Genomic DNA, 14,086 nt, shown 5'->3' with positions numbered 1-14,086 from the left:
AAACATACAAAGACAAAAACAACAACCAAAAACAAAAACAAAAAAGAATAACAAAACAAAGCAAAAAACCCCTAGACAAAGCACAAAACAGATGCTGAGGAATGACACATAACAAATTCAGGTGACTTCATTGGTGACAAGAGGTACATGAAGTTTCTGAGTGTCTGGAAGATACACATTTGTAGATGATACTATCAATAACCTGTAAGACTGGACAAGGAGGCCATACCAATGCTACTTGAGTTATAAAGGCATCATAGTAATTGTATATTTATATCCCTGTGGAAATGCAAATCTGTCCATCCACAGATCATAAAGTGACGGCCTCATTGTCACATGTTGCCTACTGAACACACTTTTCAAAGTACACCCACAGATTAAAACAGTCCGCCAAGCACAGTCACGGCAATGTCCTTCACAATAAAGTAAACATTCGGTTTTGCATAAGGTTGGATTAATTTCATTGATAACGGATGTGATGGGTTTGTTTTTAACACTTACCTTAACATAACCAAGGTACTCTTTACATATGTCTCCAGCCAGGCTTTGCAGTGCTTTGGTATTGGTGTCCCCTTCAGATAGTTTTCCTGTATTAATGACAAGTTTCGTCTGATGTTTGTAAAGCTTCTTCAGATCAGTTTGAGTGATATCGAAGTCATCCGAAGGTTTCATAGGCGTTGCAGTGATCAAATACATCTTGTAATCTGAAACGCATTTTAATATTGAGGACAAGATACAATAAACAATGTGTCCAAGATATATATACACCACAAAAAAGGTTACCCTGCTCGGACAATACGTGTGCTGCTTTATCATCAAGTAATGGTTTGATCAGGCAAAAGGTCAGAATTCTATTCTAGATGTCAGTCTAATCTGTATTCGAGCCTGAATTAAAAGACCGTGCAACTGAACCGTGCAAATCACCAGCAGCTGAAGAGGTGGTTAAATCCAGCTAGTGTCCATGCAGTTAGCAAAAGTACTGTAAGTCCCCATGGTATGGGAACCATAGTATGGTGATCTACATTCAGATGTGGGCGATCCATAGCCTGTTTTATATGTTATGTATTGTCCAAATGGTGCTATTAGTTTTAACTTTTCATGCTAGTTTAATTCTAACTGTTATAGTCTAGTTGTTTTACTGTCCTTTGACGACAGGTTTTATAAAATACACATATCCTTTATCAAGGTCAAATTTGTTCTCGTCACGATATGGCTGAAACATTGCCGATGTGACCTTAAATATTAACCCACTCACTCTATTTGTAAAATAGCAGTTTACCATAGCAGAGCTTAACCCACCCCAAATACTGGTGTTTCACAAAGTGAACATTTTCAAGGTTATTTTCACATATACTGCAGTGATGAAAATAGTCTGTTCGTTAAAAGCAACATGTAATTAAGGAAGGGAGTGTTATGGATGTCAACTTCTTTACCATTAGGAACACGTTTTGGAGCATATCACACACACGCAGACCGTTTTGGAGTATATCACACACACACATTACATTACAACCTTTAACCCCTTTTGAGGATACAGCCACTCGCAATCTCAGTGGCCGATTTAAACTACCATAAGTAAGAATGCATTTATCCACAACACATATGAATCAATCAGTTCTATTTCTGTTAAATATTCGATGATGAAATGATAACATTGTTAAAAAGATCCTTAGCACTTTTAACACTGAAATATTATCCCTTGTAATGGACAAATCAATACAGTCAAGCAGGACAAGCTTGACCGTGATACAAAATGGAGGATCATCACCTTTCAGCAAATACTCGCGTGCATATCTTCTCAAATATGGACTGAGGACCCAAGTAGGTACAACCAATATGTATGTTTTATTTCATGTAATATATTTATTCTTTTGTGTCCCACTTCTTCTGCAGGATGTATGAAATGAGAAGCGGTGTCACAGATTTGTTGATTGCTGCCACAGCAGCAAAATCGGCCATTGTATTTCTAGACATGCGATGTCGCATTGGCCAGTAGCAACATCATTACATAATTCAATAATTTCAATTGTTTACAAGAGCACAGGTCACGAATCAGGGGCAGTAAGGCACTGTCGAGCTCGGAGAATCCTTGGATGGGTGATCGTGTTGGCATTTTAACTCCTAAGAGTTTCTAGGACTTCAGTCCTGCCCCACACCGACGCACATGTGGTACATGTGACTTTGTTCAAAATTGCCTCTGCCTCCGGGTACCCAGCAGAAAATGGCTACCCGGTTGGATAAAGTCATGTGACTATAACCTTCCAGCGCCTAACAGGCACCTTGCGTTATCCGAGGTAATAATGATCAGATTCTGATTACAGCGTCCAGTCAGATGGATACTAGGCGCTTTATGAATGAATTATTATGTATTACAGATTAAGATAAAAATGCAGCAGAGAGGGTTCGGGTGATCCTGGCACAATCAGGCTGGTAAGACTCATCATCATCTCAGGGCCTTTGCCCCCTCTACATGCAGCCCAGGCAGTGAAAGGGACTTCTCCCAGGAAACGCTGCCTAGTCAAACCCACCAAGAACATTTTGGAGAATATGTAGACTCCCCAACACTGCAGCCTTCTGCATTACCCAGAGTGTCAGAAGGGCTGTGCTCCCAGTGGAGAACCCGGGCACTCTCCTTATCTGCCCCAAGAGATCAGGAGGTACCGAGAACAATGGGGAGCCTGACGACAGTGTACTTGGGATGCAAGCGAGACATTTCAAAGGAGTGGTCCGCATACTAAGCATGCTTTTCCTGAATCTTGCCAATCACGTTGCTGTCAAAAGGGACAGAAAAATCAATGAAATTATTGGCTTTATCAAAAAGGACAAGATCAGATTTGTTGGCAGGAATTCTTCTGAGGCTGTATATGGGCCTATTCGAAAGAAGCTTAAAAGCATCATTTTCCATGGCGCCCTGGACATGTTCAGGGTCGTACCATGGATGGACCTCGGAGTCCAAGCCACAGGCATGGCGAAGACGGTAGTAGAAGCAGCGAGCCATGCCATCATGTCTTTAAAGATATGCTGTTTGTGCCAAGGAAAGGCATCCATTGACAAGGTGTTGGACAGTCTCTGTAAATTCATTGCACAACCGGCACTTCATGCAAATATTTTCCTTTAGAATCACATTTAGGCGATTGCGAGTGGGAACTGACTGGTCTTTGGCAGCAAAACTAAAGCCCTCAGTTTCACATTTAAGACCAGCCGACTTCATCCGGGCGAAGGAGTCGGTTGGATTGCTATTCTGTTCCACACACTGCATGTACACACGATGGCTTTTCAGAAAGCTTCTCCACAAATGACCTACTCTGAGCAGACTTGGTGAATAACTTCACCTGCTTTAGTCCCATCGCTGTAGCGTCCAGCAGTACATCGCCATCAACAAAATCAACTTCAAGTTTCAGATTCTGTCGAGCAACCTTGGCACAGTTAAAATATCTGTTGAATTTCTTGCTTTCATCGTGAGTCTTGAGTGAGTGAGTGAGTTATTATTTAACGTCACATCGGCAATATTTCAGCCATATCGTGACGAGAACATTTGATATTGAAATAAAATATATGTATATTATAATACACCTGCCGACGAAGGACAGTAAAACAACTAGAGTATCACAGATAGACATGTAAAACTAGTAATTGAATCTAAAACATTTTAACCATAGGGGACAACACAATCTAAAAATGGGCTATAGATCGCCAACAACTGAAGGTAGATCACCATACTAGGGACCATGGGGACTTACAGTACATTTGCTTCCTGCATGGGCCCTAGCTGGATTTATATCATCCCTCAGCCGTTAGCAATTAACACATATCTAGCCATACATTAAAATTACAAATATTCTACGATTAAAAACGGAAAGTTGAAATTGACTTTGAATGTTTTAGATCTTACGTACCCTCTCCTCAGGAGGACAATAATTTTTACAGTACTTTAACCCCTCGAGGATACAGCCACTAACAATCTATGTTACTAATCCAAACTTCTAATCATAAAAATATTTAGCTATTTACAAATCTGTTAACAAATCTAATTTTTAAAAGGCAATAACTAAATGAGAACTAATATTATTAAAAAAGATCCTTCAGTGTTTTGACATTAAATACTTATCCCTTGTGATGGAATATTCAATGCAGTCAAGCAAGACATGCTTGACTGTGATCCTTTCATCACAAGGATACAAAACGGAGGATCTTCGCCTTTAAGCAAATATTCATGGGTATATCTAGTATGGCCAATGCGACATCGCTCGCATTAATGATCTCCTCAAATCTGACTGACAACCCAAGTAGGTGTAACCAATGTAAGGTTTTATTGCATGTAATTTATTAATACCTACTTGAGTGTCCCACTTCTTCTGCATCAGATCACGGATGTAAGTTCCAATGCAAGCTTTGTAATCAGAGTAAGGAATAAGAAGTGGTGTCACAGATTTGTCGAGTGCTGCCTTAGCAGCAAGATCAGCCATTGTGTTCTCCCAGAAATGCCAACGTGGCTGGGTAACCAACAAAAAGACGATGTCGCATTGGCCAGTAGCAAGATCATTATATAATTCGATTATTTCAATTAAAAAGTGGATGTTTGCAAGAGATATTTTAATCGCCTGAAGGCAAGAAAGAGAGTCAGAAAATATTATATATTGTTTATGTTTGGGATGTCTTTTGAATATATTTAAGAGCTGTTAAGATGGCGCTTGGTTTCTGCTGTAAATATAGAGCTGTTATCTGGTATTCTAGAAGATATTGTTCTGGATCCAATGACAGTGGCACATGCCACTGCGCCACCATCCTTGGACCCATCTGTAAATAAGGATTTGTATGTATTATAGTTGTTCTTAATTGATTATATTCTTGTGTTTATACTGTAATTCGTTAGTTTCTGATTTTTAAACTTTGTCAGTGTTAGGTCAACTTGTGGCCTCACCAATTGCCAAGGAGGAGAGGAAAGAAGACGGGAAGGAGATATATTCTCCAACTCAATGCCAGCAGCAGAAATAAATTGTTGATTCTTATCCCAAGAGGTGGAACAAGTGAAGGTTTTTATTATACAAGTCCTCATAAAGAGGATTAAAAAACGCAAGTGTGAGCAGGATTGGATTCATTAGAATATAACTTTGTGATATACTGTAGGGACAATTTGATACGGCGAAGTTTTAAAGATGGCTCATCGGCCTCAACGTAGAGACTGTCAATGGGAGAGGTTCTGAAAGACCCAAGACAAAGTCTTAGACCCTGGTGATGGATAGAATCTAAGTAGTTTGAGGTTGCTTTTACAGGCTCCACCATATACGATGGAGCCATAATCAAGTTTCGAGCGGACCAATGATCGATACAGGTGGAGGAGTGTAGCTTGATCCCTCCCCACTTTGAGTTGGAAACAACTTTCAACAAATCGAGTGCCTTCAGGCATTTGACTTTCAGTGATTTAATATGTGGCAAAAAAGTTAAATGGGAGTCGAAAATGAGACCCAAGAATTTGGCCTCCTTTAACCACTTTGATGGGAGTGCCATTTAAAGATAGTTCTGGGATCTTTATGCGGTTTATATTTTCTACAAAAGTGTAGACAATTAGTTTTGGATTTGGAAAATTTAAAACCGTTTTCAAGACACCATTTATTTATTTTATTTAAACACAACTGTAATTGCCGTTCAATAGTATGCATATTTTACCACGACAAGAAATATTAAAATCATCCACAAAAGTGATCCATCAATGGAATCGTTTAAAACCTTGGATAAACTGTTAATCTTGATACTAAACAAAGTGACAGACAAAATACTGCCTTGAGGGACACCCTGATCCTGATTGTAATGATCAGACAGGGTTGAACCCACTCGGACTTGAAATTGCCTGTCGGTTAAAAACTGTGAAATAAAAGAGGTAAACGACCCCTTAAACCAAAAATCATGTAAATCCTTCAAAATGCCATGCTTCCAGGTTGTATCATAAGCTTTCTCAAGATCAAAGAAAATTGATACAGCATGTTGTTTATTGACGAATGCATTTTTAACAAAGGATTCTAAGCGTACCAGATGATCAATGGTACTACGATTTTTCCTGAAACCACATTGAATATTTGTTATGAGGTTATTGGTTTCAAGATACCAAGTTAATCTATTATTCACCATACGTTCCATGGTTTTACAGACACAGCCAGTTAGAGAGATCGGTCTATAATTAGACGGATCAGTATGATCCTTGCCAGGTTTTGGTATTGGGACTACAATGGCATTACGCCATGAAGGAGGAAATTCTCCAGACGTCCATATTTTGTCAAATATATCTAAAAGTGTCATCAGACATGGTTCCGGTAAGTGTTTCAATAACTGGTAATGTATATTATCATCACCCGCTGCAGTATCATGAGCTTGCTCAAGAGCAGTATGTAGCTCATGTAATGAAAACACTTCATTATAATCTTCACCGTTATTGGAGTCGAAATTAAGTTTTTCTTTTCCTGCCGTTTCTGATATCTCTGAAACTCAGGGACATAATTTGCCGATGATGAATTTTGGCAAGAGTTTCGCCAATTTTATTTGCAATGTTGCATTTATCAGTTATGAAATTGTCACCATCTTTAAGATGATGAACAGCAGATTTGGAGCCTTTGCCTTTTATTCTCTGAACCATGTTCCACACCTTAGACATGGGTGTGCGCGAATTAATTTTGGAGACATAGTTTCTCCAAGAATGGCGCTTGTTTTGCTTATATGCCCGTCGTGCCTTGGCACTGGTAATTTTAACATTGTTCAAATTATGAACAGTAGGATGTCGGCGAAAATATTTTTCTGCCTTCTTCCTACATTTCCTGGCTTTGTTTGCATTCGTTGTTAAACCATGGTTTACGAATGTGAGGATTTGCAGAGGACTTAGGAATTGTTTGGTCAGCAATTTCATTCAGTTCAGCGGAAAACAGCTGTATTGGATCTGATACATTATTAAAGTTGTCCGGTATTAATTTGTCCACACACATTATTTCAAATAAGGACCAGTTGGCCTTGGAGAAATTCCACCGTGATGAAGGGGAATCATCATCCGGTCTGATAGCTTTCAGGACAGTAGGGAAGTGATCGCTTCCACAAAGGTCATCATGAACAGACCATTCAAACTCGTTGTAAATATTCGCATCTGCGAGGGACAGATCAAGTGAAGAATAGGTTCCTGTAGCAGGGTGCAAATAGGTGCTTGATTCATCATTAAACACACATAAATTATTATCAGAAATAAAATCTTCAATTACTTTACCTTTATTGCTTGTACTTGTACTGCCCCATAGAGGGTTGTGCCCGTTCAAATCGCCCATGATGATACAGGGCTTAGGTAGTTGATCATATAGATTCTGAAGATCAGATTGGTGAAGAGCAGATGAAGGTGGAATGTACAGTGAGCACAAGGTAAATGCAATGTGCAAAGTAATGCGGATAGCTACGGCTTGAAGATTAGTATTGAGGGGAATGTCACTATGAATGACATTATTTCTGACTAATATAGAAGCACCCCCAGTTGCTTTGTCCCTGGAGGAGAAAATGAGTGGTGGCATGTATACTGCCTTAGATCAAATGTATCAGTACGTTTAAGATAAGTCTCTTGTAGACATAATGCCGATGGTGAAAAGTCTTGAGCTATCAACTGTATCTCATTAAAATTATTTCTAAGTCCTCTGCAGTTCCACTGAATTATATTGGCCAACTGAGTCATGGTGGCCTCAATTGGCGATCGTTCACGGGTATGTGAGGAGGAGCTATCCCTCCGCCTGTCCTGAGAGGACAGAGCAACCTCCATGTCTAGAGGTTCAAACGGGTTTTGAAGAGGAACCTCGGAAGGTGAAGAGACAATAGGTGGTTGTTTTCTGTTTAACTTTTTTCCTTTTTTCTTGTTGGTTTGGTCAGTAGCTGGTTGAGAAGGAGATGGCTGTGAAGCAGACGTCTTGGATGTCGCAGACTGAATTCCAGTCTGAGATCCAGACGCAGTCTGAGTAACTTTAGAAGAAGGTGGAAGGGCTGACGCTGTAAGGGTAGGTTGTGTTGATTTGAGCCATGTGAAGTCGGTCTGACATGAAATGGAGGACGTTGCAACATGGCGTGTGACTGCAGTGACGTTGTTAGATGTAACAGCATGGGAATATAAAGTAGTTGAACTGGTTGGAAGAGGTACCAGCTTTTTAGCTTCAAAATATGAAATATTGTTAGTGCATTTGAGTTTCTGAATTGTTTGCTCACGATGATACAAGGGACAGGACTTGGAAGAAGCTACATGATCTCCTTCACAGTTTGCACATTTGATGGTATTAGTGCATTCAGTTAGGTCATGAGCATCACCACAACGGGAGCACACCGTATGATTGCGGCAGAACTTGGCTCCATGACCAAACCTTTGACATTTGAAACATCGGAGTGGAGTTGGCACATACACCTCCACTCCAATGTTAAAGTAACCAGCCTTTATGCACTTCGGAAGAGCCGAAAGTGCAAAAAGTAAACAAGTATGTGTTCAGTTTAATAACTGTTCCATCCTCTTTCTTTTTTGAAAATCGCTTTACAGCGACTACCCCTTGATTCTGTAATTCAGTCACAATGTCCTCCTCACTCATGTCAGAAAGACAGTGAGCCCTGTCTCGTACTATGCCTCTGCAGGAATTCAGAGTCCTGTGTACAGAGACAACAACCGGTGTATTCACAAACTGTTTTAATTTCAACAGATTGTCCGATTGCTGCCTCCGTGTACATTCCACTAACAGAGAACCATTACGGAGTCGTGTTACATCCTTAACTTCTCCACAGACACCTTGTATGCCCTTGGAGATAGCGAAAGGGTTTAATTTTAAAGGATTTTCATTTGCAGATGTGATAACAATGAACCTAGGCCATGATTCAGCAAATTCAGTAGATTCTTCATCAGAAGATGTAGATTCTATGCACCTACGTTTATGCTTTGAGGAACCAGATGGAATTGTAAGAGCCATAGTGTAGGGAAAGTGTTCAACATCCCTGCTCCCCACCCACCATGGAGTGTCAACAAGGACGATGGTACAGCGGAAACCAGCATGTTCCACCAGGGTTACAAGGATGCTATACTCCAGCAAATAAACACTTGAATAGCTGACAGATCTAACAGAATAAATGTCAGACTGGTTCGCCCTTGACACCTTTCTGGAGAAACACAGAATTCAGAGGTCTCTATTGCCAGATTGGCCCATGAGCCACCGCCTTCTGGCATAGGACTCTAGGCAATTAAATGGATCAATAATTTATAAATACAAATCAAAATTTCAATACAACATTTTATTGATGACATTCATTTTAATCAATCACAATAGTGTTGAAAAATACACAATTTAAAATGAATGTTTCCATGCGCAGGGCATGACGTGACCAGCCGATTGGTTGAACCGGGCCAGTTCAACCACCCGTCTAGAGTGAAGTAAGGGGCGAAGTGGTGTGTTGGGCAAAGGAACACTGTTCCTGGCCCCAGTGCCCTCAACCACCAGCCTCCCGTCCTCCACCGACACAGGGGCGCAACCCACGGCCAACGGGTTGGTGGACCTAATATCCCCCCGGGTCCACAACGGGGGTGAAGGGCGCTTAGCGTGACCCAGCACCCACCACGAGGAGGTGGCCCTTCACGGGTGATGGGCTCTGTTATCAGACATGATCCTTCTGGTCAGGTGGTCAAAATTCTGGATGTCCTATGTGTCCAATCAACTACTCCAAAGTAATAGGAAAGGACTGGCATAGCAAAAGTTTTGGTAGCTTTGATCTTGTTTCGAGCATTTAGCTCTGAGCTCCAGAATTTCTTTAAGCAAGATTTAAACTCGGCCCGAAGTTTGTCTTGAATCTGGGCATTCTGGACCTTGTCTCTAACTTGCATTCCAAGATAGGTGTGGGCCTGATCTTTCACAAGATGCTCAATAACTCTTGCCCCCTGTAACCTGACCGATCCATCATTAGTTACCTTGTCACGTTTCAAATAAAGAGTATTAACTTGTCGAGTCCAAATCAATGTTCGAAGTAATCGCCGGGACTAAAGGAGTCCCCCTGGAATATTCCCCTTCTGAATGGAATAGATTCTGAAGTCTGCACCTGCCCTTGCGAGTACATCTCAAGTCTCAGCAACTCATTAAAATCTTGAGTAAATTAAGTAGTCGCTCAGGGAGGTCAATACAATGAAGAGACGTCAGAATTCATTCTTGAGGGACGGAGTCGTATGCTGTCTTGTAGTCAGTCCAGCACATGGAGAGGTTGCGGTGATATGTTTTAGCCTCTTCCGAAATCATTATCTGTACAAGACGTTGATCCTTGCACCCCCAACATCCCCTTCTTGCCCACTTATGCTCTCTGTAAATTATGTCATTGGAAGAGCAGTAAGATGACACGAGGTTTGTCAAATATTTTATGTTGTGTATTCAAACATGTTATAGGGCGGAAGTTTTTGGGATCAATCAAGTCTCCTTTTTTGGGAGGGATGATTGTGCGACCTTTGAAAAACCATGAAGGAACATCGCTTGTATCCACGAGAGAATTGAAGCAGTGAAGTAATGGTGTTTGGACACAGGGGAACAGTTTCCAATACCGGTTTCGAATGCCATCAGGCCCTGGAACTGTAATAGATTGGACTTTTTTGATGACACTTTTCAGGCAATCTGGTGAGATGTAACAGACAAATGACCGAGTTTTTTTCTCATGCATTGCATAGTCGTAATCACGGATCCATGGTGCCTCAAGGTTACGGTCGCCGGGTACAGACCACAACTGTTTCCAGAAACCTTTATTGGCATCTATGGGAGGCTGTTAATCATGCTCACCATCACCCTTTGATTTGAGTTGCCTGTATTTTGGCCTTAAGGTAATCGACAATTTGGAGAAGTATCTTTTCCCTGTTGTCTTATACTGTAATTTGAACATTCTACAAATTGACTTTTATCGTTTAGACATAATTATGATGATTATTATTATTATTATTCTGGATGTCTATTAATATACTTAAGAGTTGTTAGTATTGTGTTTACTTCTCACCACCATCCTTGGATCCTTCCAAATGGATCTCAGATTTAAAAGCTTATCAGGATCTATTGGACCCTCTTCAAGCTACTGATAATTATTCAATCTTACACATTAGATATACGTTTACCTGTACAGTGTTGACGTTTCTGTTTAAAATATCATACAGACGGAAAGTTGAACACAATACAATCAACCAAATTAAACACAATGCAACTTCCACCTCCTGTGCGATCTACGCCGTTGACGAGTAATGACATCGTGACATGTCAAAGCAACCTACAGCACAGCAGAAACAATTGCAACCCGTCTGTTTATCCAGCATACAAGTAGCGCAGTACTTACTATAGATCACAGTAATGTTACAAGTGACATTTACTCTTTTGTATGAAATATAGTTTACCGAAAAATCGTTCCTAAATACCATAAAAAGGAACACAAGGACTTTCTTCATTTCCTGAAACTGCTGTAATCTTGACTTGCCCCAGTGTGTGTATCTTGTATATTTGTTACAGGATGTGTACATGTTAATGCCACTACAGCAGGACGTGCAAACTGCATGTAGCAAATACAGAACAATCATTTAGCATTACACACCACCAGTTATCTCCCTTTATGAATATTTAACAAAGCTTATATTTACAAAATATTAAATGTCCTGTAAATATCATCTTTACAAGACATCTTTTAAAGCTTGTAAATGTCAACTGTTTTTGCTGTGTTTAGACAATGATCGAAACAAGTCAAATCTTTACGTTACCATCTTTCAGATGCGATGCCACGGAGTTCTGAAATTCATCTCCTGGTCTGCCAGTTGGTCGGAACACAAGGAATTTAGGGCCCTTCCGTTGAGTTGTCAAAGGCTGGCTGACAGCGACACGGACTTCCTCCAAGCATCTGTTTAAGCTGTCACATATTGACTTTTTCAATTCTGTATTTGACTCAAAGTCGGGCACTATTGTTATGTCACCATTGCTGATGAAGCCGTTTCCTGAAAACATACAGAAGCACCTCTAAATACAAAAGGTTTAAAATATGAACACATGCAACAGGATTAACTCATAAATACACTGTCACAGTATATGCTTCTGTAATGCCGTTTATGCTAGCGTTTAAGAACATGTTGTGTTTTGAATGTTTCATAAGCATAATGAGCTGTATTACGTTGACCTGGAAACTATCGAGACTGAAACAAACGAACTGAAACCAGCATTTTGTTTGTTGCTTAACACCAGGTAAAATAACAACGTTGATCATTTTTCTGAATATTCGTCGTGGATAATCTGAGGTTTGATATTTGAAAACGATGTACACAACCAGAAATTAGTGACACTATTCATCGAATCAACTAGTAGCAAATTATCCCCTAAAGATAACAGGGAATCAGTCTGTTATAGGACCAGGTGTGAAACCAACAAATAACAAAGACGTAATTAACAATTGCAATATATATCTGAGTTAGTTCACAAATCAATGCAAATCACTACACCGGTATCACTATTACAAAAGCGAATGTATACAGGAGCAGCGGATATGAATAATAAAGACACTTTTAAACAGTGATGGTAATTCATCCCCTCAAAACTCTAATCTCAGTTGCAAAAATGGCAGGGTATAATGATCACCAGATGCAATGCTTGTCTAATGGTATCTATAGAAGTCACAAGATATGAGAGCCAATGCCCAGCTCACCTTATATACCCAGCCAATACCCAGCTCTGATCACACCAATGATCAAGAAGCCTCACCTTGACTCTGATGTTTTCAAAAGTTATAGACCCTTCTCAAATTTATCCTTTGTTTCAAAGGTCCTTGAGAGGATTGTCGCAGCCATGCTAACTGAACATGTCATGAGAAACAGGTATGCAGAGGTTCTACAGTCGACATATCGATGTCGCCATAGTACAGACATACTGCAATCAGTGGGCTTAGATGGGGCCATCCTAGTACTACTCGACCTCTCCGCAGCGTTCGATACCATTGACCATTGCACTCTCATGACCACTTTCCAGCATAGATTCGGCGTCAAAGACAGTGCCTTTGATTTGCTTCTATCCTATCTCTCTGGATGATTCCAGTCAGTGAAGATCAGAGATAATTATTCCAGCAAAGTTGCTCTAAGGTATGGCGACCCTCAAGGCTCAGTGCTGGGACCCATTCTTTTACCATTTACACACACCCTCTTGGAGACATTGCAAGGGTTCATCATCTGTCGTTCCACTTTTACGCTGGGACACTCAGCTTTACCTAGCATTTAAACCATCACAGAGTCCAGAATGCTTTCAAGCGCATGATGCTATCCGTGGAAGATATCAAGGTTTGGATGACCAAAAACTTTCTCAAGTTGAACAGTGAGAAGACTGAACTTCTCGTAATCTGTTCCAAGTTTGTCAGAAGCAGGTTGACTCATCCAGACCTCATAATTGGGGAGTGTGTTATTCCTCCAAGTGACAAAGCACGCAACCTCGGTTTTATCTTTGACTTATCTCTAAGTGCAGAATCTCATTTTTCAAAAGTCTGTAAAACGGCACTCTATAACATCAGAAACATCAGCCAAGTAAGAAGATTCCTGACTGTAAGGACTGCTGCCACTCTAGTCCAGTCCTGTTTGTTGTGTCACCTTGTTTACTGCAATGTATTGGTGTACGGTATCCCAAAACACCTTATCAACAAGCTTCAGCGATGTCAATGTGCAGCCGCCAGACTGGTGACCAAGACAAGAAAGGATCACCATATTAGACCAGTCTTAAAGAACTTACACTGACTAACTGACTGACTGAGTTTGGTTTTACGCTGCTTTTAGCAACATTCCAGCAACATCACGGCGGGGGACACCAGAAATGGGCTTCACACATTGTGCCCATGTCGGGATTCGAACCCGGGTCTTCGGCGTGACGAGCCAACGCTTTAACCATTAGACTACCCAAGGCTACACTGGCTCAAGATGGCAGAGAAAATCAAGTACAAGATTCTGGTACTAGTGTACCTCCACCATATCTCCAAGACCTTATTAACGAGTATGAGCCACCCAGAGCCCTGAGAGCAAGGGCACCCGTGAAGAGCCATCTCCTCGTGGTGGGTGCTGGGTAAC

At 40.7% G+C, this 14,086-nt stretch overlaps 1 protein-coding gene across 1 annotated transcript in view; it reads right to left on the bottom strand.

The window, feature by feature from the left end:
• The window catches only part of LOC124272070, a 67,908-nt gene extending 54,971 nt beyond the window's left edge, over positions 1 to 12,937 (bottom strand). Inside the window, exons 1-3 of the mRNA XM_046707207.1 lie at positions 12,910 to 12,937; positions 11,756 to 11,986; positions 502 to 704 (exon numbers count right to left, since the gene is read on the bottom strand). Coding sequence (XP_046563163.1) covers positions 502 to 704; positions 11,756 to 11,986; positions 12,910 to 12,937 — 462 coding nt within the window. The remainder of the gene's footprint in view (positions 1 to 501; positions 705 to 11,755; positions 11,987 to 12,909) is intronic.
• Positions 12,938 to 14,086: the final 1,149 nt, after the last annotated feature.

The sequence above is a fragment of the Haliotis rubra genome, unplaced genomic scaffold (genome assembly GCF_003918875.1).
Source record: "Haliotis rubra isolate DU_JTF1 unplaced genomic scaffold, ASM391887v1 Scf1659, whole genome shotgun sequence".
NCBI classification, from domain to species: domain Eukaryota; kingdom Metazoa; phylum Mollusca; class Gastropoda; order Lepetellida; family Haliotidae; genus Haliotis; species Haliotis rubra.
Note: the sequence above shows the minus strand (reverse complement) of the source record. Positions and strands in the feature narration are given on the sequence as shown.